Raw genomic sequence first — 7,449 nt, 5'->3', positions numbered from 1 at the left:
TCAATCCGACAACATAATTAGTATAATTATTTTGTTACCTTTGATTATTTCCGGCTCGATCACAATAAAATATTTATTTGACAAAAAATAATAATAATTTATTAAATAAATATATATATATAACATTTGTCTAAAATATACGAAGGCCTTCGAATTTAATTTGTGATCAACCATAATCAAAACAAAATAAATACAAATAGCACTGATGCAAATATTGAGAATATAGATCTCTAATTATTAATTACATAACTACCCAAAGTGTCGATCTAAGGATCCCGAGGTATCTGCCGAACAAATCAAAGTAATTATTAATTAATAAAAGAGTTTATACTTCTCTCATGCTTGAGAGTCAAAAGCCATGACTGTGATAGAGAGCAATTGCATACGACAGCTTTCACAATATATCTCAATCTATCGTTGACTCGGTTTAAGTCTTAACTAATTAAATGTCCATCCATAATTACCGACTTTAAACCATTTATGATTACTAATTTATATCATAGTATTAATTGCCATTACATACATATATAAATATATTTTGTAATCAAGCGGACACCATCAATTCCATAAAGAATCGAAAAATAATACATTCCATTCACCAATTGTATAATGCTTTAATAATAATATCCAGACAAGAAACCATGACTTTTATAATCCAAAATTAGAATTTGCTATGCTAGGGCACACATATCCTAACATGCACACCTTTGAATTGACGGTTTATTCGGATGTTTGTCCAATTTTATTATACTACGACTGCAACTGATGTCGTGACTGCGAACCATATTCAATAAACACATACCCGGGCTCAAACAAACACGACTGCGAACCTTTGAGTCATGACATATACAACCATATATTTATTTTTTTCATGACAATAAATACATACCCGAGGTCAAATCCCTTGACCATTCTCTTTGAAGATGAAAAGGTTATACCGTTCAATCAGATTTCCGTTGTTCCATGCATTTGGACTAATTGGTCTCTTATTCCAAGAAACTGATAATCAAGGCGTGCTTATCTTGGTAAGATATATAAAACTTCCATTGTCACAGGCTTTGTTGAAGATATGTTTTCACTTCCCTGGTTTTGGACTCTTACAAAAGCCACCTTGTTCACAACACTCTTTACCACAAGTACAGTTGGTAAGTGTTCTCAGTCACAAGTAAAAAGTTGCAACCAATTTTCTAGTTCTATTTTTATTTTTTTTCACTATTCATCAAATTTGAACCTCGAAGAGTTTAGCACTTATCATTCCAACAAAATAAATAAATAAATCTACCAAATCATACCATTAAAGATTGTCAATTATGATTTAAAAAAAAAAAAAAAAAACCTTAACTACTTTTTGTACTCTGATCTAACAATATGTAAAACTCACCATGTTTCAAGGAAATCTCCACCCTCCCATATTCAGTTCGATCCAAATTAATAAAAAAAACACTATAATCAATAAAATGGATTCAACATCGGACATATTCATCATGTTACAATTAAGACTTGACATTACAATGTGCGACTATAAATGGCATAATGATCATAACATTGGCATGTGATTTGTTTTTTTGGGTGAAGATTATAAAGCTAGAAAAGATTAATGCAATTCTTGAAAAATGTTTTTGTATTAATAATCTAATTTATCAATATTTTTATTTTCACTGGATAAGAAGAGTTTTGGGATTGCAATCTTCAACCTTCTCTCTGAATCAACCTCACTTCACCTTCTTCGTTCATACATGATCCATGTGATTTTCTGCGGTTGAATTGAACTCCACACAACCTAACATGTTTTTTTTTTTTGTTGGTGAGACGCGTGTCATTATCTTTCACAACACCCCACGTGTATAAGGTACAAAAGCAATCTTCCAGCTATCATTTCACATGATGCATATACAGATCTGTATATATAAATATATACATATCTCATATACATATAGCACCGACACAAACTTTATGTCATTCTCTTGAAGATAACATATAAATACTAAAAAAGACATGCCTGTGCATTGCTCACACCCAAATAACTACTGCATGTCGACTCATCAACCAATTTTAAGTACTTTAGTGCCGGAACTCTTATTATCGTACCGAATGCAACACAATTATAATTATTATTTTTATTTTTATTTTTATTTTTTTATTTTCCACTAACACACTTATATAAATAAAAATGATACATGTGAGAGTGGAGTATGGTTCTATCACGTGATGTTGGGGTGATATTATATGAGGCTCATATTTTTACTAACATAATATTTTATTGGTATTATTCGAATTCAGAGGATATATTATTTTTTTATGAATAATACTATCAAAAGAGTTTTCTCGTGAAAAGGATAATAAATTTTATATATTTTATCATTGAATTAAAATGATTTTTTTTAATTTATAAAAAGTGAAATGAACCATTTAACCTACCGTATCTTTTAATATTACTCATTAATTCTTGAAGGAAATTATTTTAGAAATGCAACACAACTAAATTGATGTTGCAATACAACAAGTAAAGAATGCAACATTATTATTTCGGTCCTCGATTAATTATGTTGCTCTCAATTAATTATTTGGTCAAAATAATTGTTTTGAAATAAGTGTGTTACACATGTATACAACCAAGATAACATGAAATGAAAGATGAGTCATTAAAAAATATAAAATTTATTGACATAGACCATCCAACTTATGAGAAAGAGAAATAGGGTATATATTTATATATAATTGTTGTCATTATATATAAAAGATTGGTAGCAATTTCTTCTTGGAAGTTTGATCTTTTTATCACAATATCAAAAAAAATAAAAAATAAATAAATAAAAAATAAAAATCGGCAAGATAACATTAATGTACAACAAATTAGTTTAAAATGATTTTGATTGATTTTTGTAGCTACTATTTGGAAGTGGGTCCAAAGTTAAGATCAACCAAGTGCACACTCTTCTCTCTACTTGCCAAGCTGAACCTAATTGATTGTCTCTTTATGAAATTACTAAGTAGTCATACACACATAATTCGGGACCCCACTATCCACCTGTTCCACATTAGTCTCCTACCTACAATATGGTGTGCTCAGATTCCACCATACAAGCAATTATATATATATATATATATATATATATGTATACTATATATGTGTGTATGTCTTTCACCTTCTTCTTGTTTCAATCAAATAAATAATTTTGAATGAGATCTTCATAATTCAATACACCAACCATTTTCAAATGCTACACCAACTAAACTTCATCAACTATTGTTCTAAACTTGTAACAGCAAATTTTATTGCATTGATATATATATCTATTCAAGAACCTATGAGTAGAACAAAATAGAGACCATTATATAATTGAATGATGATCCTCATAATTCAACAAACAAACCATTTTCAAATGCCACACCAAATAAAGTACTTTAAAACTTTATCAAGTATTGTTCTAAACTTGCGACAGCCAAATTTAATATTGAGTAATTTATACTTATATCTTCTCTAATTAGGATTTATTATACTTATTTTTCATATATTTTAGATTATTACAATTACAACCCTTTTAATTACATGTGTATAACAAAATGACACCAATTTTATTAACGGAGACTGTTAACGTTGTAACAAGTGTTTATTACACTTATTTCCTATATATTTTATATTATTACAGTTACTTCCATTCTAGTTGAGTATGTATAACAAAATGACACCTGCCATCAGTTTCATTAACAGTGAGAAATGGTTATGTTTTACCTTCACATGACGAACATTCTCTTTAAATTTGGAGTATAATTGTCTTTTTGCATAACAAGCATTAGACAAAAGCATCTACATAGAAATTTTTTAAAAAAAATTACCACATCAGCGTTGATAATCTCTAGCTGTTAGAGCAATTGGCCGACAGGATCGTTTTGTTACACACATTTAACTAGAAAGCAGATAATTATAATAAATTTTTTTTAAAAAAAGAGTGTAATAAACCCTAACTAGAGGGGATCTAATTGTAATTTATCATTGCAGGTAATATATATTCAAGAACATGTGAGTAAAACAAAAGACTATAGAGACACCCACCATTGTGGTTATTATGGGGAAAAGAAAGGGTATAGAAGTAAAAGAAAGTTGTCATGCAGTACTTTAATTTCATTCCCTTTATTGTTGTGAAGAGGAGGCAAATCTTTGACATCCACTAGTTTCACAAACCCCAACAACAGAGATGGAACAGAGAAGCAAAGGTTCTGAGCTTCTATTCTTCACACAGTCGTGTCTTCTTCTTCTTCTTCTCTGTTTTGGTGGATCTGTTGAGGCTTACAAGAACTACACAGTTGGTGACTCCTTGGGTTGGTATGACAATCAAATGAAGCCAACTGTCAACTACCAGAAATGGGCTACTGGCAAGAACTTCAGCCTTGGAGATTTCCTCAGTAAGACTTCAAAACCATCATCATATATACTTGTTATACTGGTACATATACACACACACACACATATATATTTTTATATATATAGTGCTCTCTCTCTAGATTGCTTTTTGCTTATCTTGTTTCTTCTTGGATAACTAGTGCTTACTGCTTATATGCTTGAATTATAAGAAATTTTAGTGAATTTCCTTTGACTATAATTTTTTTTTGATATATAGTTTTCTTAAATATATCAATGCTGTGCCTTAAAGTGTGTGGTCCTTAGTTTTGAATAGATTGTATATTTACTGAATTCTGAATATTTAAAACTTTAATGATTTAGTTTGATTTTGAATTCAACTGTTTTTCTAATTTTTCCCTTCATTTAATAGATAGCTTGAATTGTAAGAAATTTTAGTGAATTTCTATCGACTAAAGAAAATTCTTGCAACCCATTTAAGAAAATTGATTTTTTTTCTTCTTTTTTTTTTCTCTTAATTGTATCACTTTTTGTGCCTTCAAGTGTGTGGTCCTTAATTTTCTTGAACACATGGCATATTTTCTGAAATCTGAATGCTCAAAACTTTTGTAATTTAGTCAAAATTTGAAATCAACTGTTTTTCTAATTTTCTCTTCATCTAACAGAAAATTTTAAACTAATACAACAATATTTTCATAAAATTCCCAATTTTGATCTGAATCTTTTGTCTTCAATTTTAAATTCTCTTCAATTTTGGGAAATTGGACAAAACTGAAAACTATGATTGTAAATACAGTAGACTGTAAATGGAAATTAGGAAAAGGACTTGTGGTACCATATTTCACTTTCCATATTTTCTGGAAATTTTAGAATTTAGAAATCTTTATAGCTTGGAGGTCACATAATAGTAAAAATATGGTTTAATTTAACACTTTTCAATTAGATCTTTTTCTTATGATTAGTGTAGATGAGACTTGTAAAAAACAAGTTAACTAAAACGAATAAAGAAAAGTGATTCCACTATGCTTACCGACAGGTTCATGGCTTTTCCTATTACAAACAATTAAACAATATTATTTTTAACTTAAGTTTCAATGGGAAGAGTAGCTATTGGTTGCGTCTTATCCGTGTCACGATATTGATATACTCATTCAACTATAATTAGGGACGGATTCAAAAACATATGATATAGGGGACAACTTTTAACAAAATAAAAAATATTGTAGAGGATAATATTGTGGGGGCAAACTCAAAATTTTGTTAGCTTAAAAGGGAAAAAATTTAATTGGATAAATATATTATTAACATGACGTGGGTCACCTAATATCTATTTTAGTGGGATATACACACTGCAAAGTTTCCAGAGAAAATGGTGAGCTGTGTTTTATAATATGGTCTCTATCTCCACTGCTGTGAGCATGTGTTACTACTGACTGACAAAGTATAATCAAAACCCTTGGTACTTTTTTTCTTCTCTGGTGGAAAAACATAGTAATTGGTTTTGTCGGTGGACCAAGTCACCAAACTATTACAAGTGCCACAATTTTGTGAAAAAATATGCAAGTTCATGTTTACTTATTTGTAAAGTAGTTATTCTTGTGAATTTATGAATTTGAAATGTTTCTATTTTAAAATTATTCATTTTTAAAAATTTATTTTTGGTTATTTATCTCGAACTTGGATCAATATTTAACTAAAGAGACATTGATTAATTTATGTATATATTGTGATGATAATGCAGTTTTCAACACAGACAGTAACCATTCGGTTGTTCAATCATATAATTTCACCACCTACAAACGTTGTGATTACGACAATGCTCTAGAAAACGATACAACCGAGTGGTCGGCTGCAGATCCCTCCTCCACCACTCCCCAGCCAGGGACGGTGGCGGTTCCTCTCTTGAAAGTAGGGATGACATATTTCTTTTCGGGTGATTACGACGGCGACCAATGTCGCAATGGGCAACACTTCAAGATAAACGTGACCTACGGGCAAGGATTGCCCGCGAGTTTAAAAGATCCACCGGATGAAGCCCCAGGTCCGGCGAATGCCGTAGCCGGCGACGACGAAAACGCACCGGATACCGTAGTTCCTTCAAATTTCAATAATCCTCATGAGGAGAGTAGTGATGATAAAGTGGAATCAGGGTCTGTTTCTTTGTCAGTGTTTTTGAAGCACTTTGGTTGGCAATTAAATGGATTTTTGATTTTGGTAGGGTTAATTTGTAGCTTTTGATGAGTATAGGTATTTACCTTTTATATTTAATTTATATTCATTTGTGTGCTGTTGGAATGTTGAGTGTGTGTGATTGTATAATATATTGATATATTTATAATGTTTTAATTTTTATTCTTTTGAAATTTGAGTAATCAGGGTCTGTTCCTTTTTCCTTTAGTATGAATCAGACAATTATTCAAGCTCCAAGATATTATTAATGTTTCAATGACGAAAAAATCACATGAATGAGTTGGTTTAGTCTTCCTCTCACTTAAATTATGTTTTTTTTAAAAAAGAAATTAATAAGAATTGAAGATAAATTTCAAAAAAGAAGTGTGATTAGAAACAGAGGGATGAAACCATGTTACACCAAATAATGTACTTTGAACTTTATTAAATATTGTTCTAAACTTGTCATCCATGCAGTATTTATTATTCCATTGTCTTTATTCTTCTGAAGAGGCAAATCCTGACACTCACAAGTTTCACAAATTCAAAAGAGATGGAACAGAGAAGTAAAGGTTTGGAGCTTCTATTCTTCATACTTTCCTGTCTTCTTCTTCTTCTCTGTTTTGGTGGATCTGCTGAGGCTTACAAGAACTATGTATATAGTTGGTGACACGGAATCAATGTTTGAAATTTTTCCGATTCCAAAATCCAAAGTTCCGTTTTGGTGCTTCCAAACATAACAATGAATTTTTGTTGACCATATAAAATTCTCGTTATTTGACCCTTTTTCGATCTTGTAATGACAGAACCCTTCATATATCCCTTTTTGTGCTTTGATTGAAAGTGCGGTCCTTAATTTTTTTTGAATATATGACATATTTTTTGAAATCTGAATAATAAAATTTTTAACTCAGATTTTG

At 30.3% G+C, this 7,449-nt stretch overlaps 1 protein-coding gene across 1 annotated transcript; it reads left to right on the top strand.

The window, feature by feature from the left end:
* Window positions 1-4,125: 4,125 nt before the first annotated feature.
* LOC132311529 (early nodulin-like protein 18) lies at window positions 4,126-6,732 on the top strand. The gene is made up of 2 exons (XM_059809453.1): window positions 4,126-4,404; window positions 6,102-6,732. The coding sequence occupies exons 1-2, from the start codon at window positions 4,197-4,199 to the stop codon at window positions 6,596-6,598; spliced, it is 705 nt and encodes a 234-aa protein (XP_059665436.1). The 5' UTR covers window positions 4,126-4,196; the 3' UTR covers window positions 6,599-6,732.
* The last annotated feature ends 717 nt before the right edge of the window (window positions 6,733-7,449 follow it).

The sequence above is a fragment of the Cornus florida genome, unplaced genomic scaffold (genome assembly GCF_030987335.1).
Source record: "Cornus florida cultivar Cherokee Brave unplaced genomic scaffold, ASM3098733v1 CherokeeBrave_3.0.0_Hap2_Chr06, whole genome shotgun sequence".
NCBI classification, from domain to species: Eukaryota; Viridiplantae; Streptophyta; class Magnoliopsida; order Cornales; family Cornaceae; genus Cornus; species Cornus florida.
The sequence above is the reverse complement of the archived record's forward strand: the minus strand, read 5'-3'. Positions and strand labels throughout refer to the sequence as shown.

Excerpts from the sequence above, each read along its gene's own strand:
- LOC132311529 (XM_059809453.1), top strand. The coding sequence starts at position 4,197 with ATGGAACAGAGAAGCAAAGGTTCTGAGCTTCTATTCTTCACACAGTCG. Across the intron at positions 4,405-6,101 it reads CAGCCTTGGAGATTTCCTCA|TTTTCAACACAGACAGTAAC; the intron begins GTAAGACTTCAA and ends ATGATAATGCAG.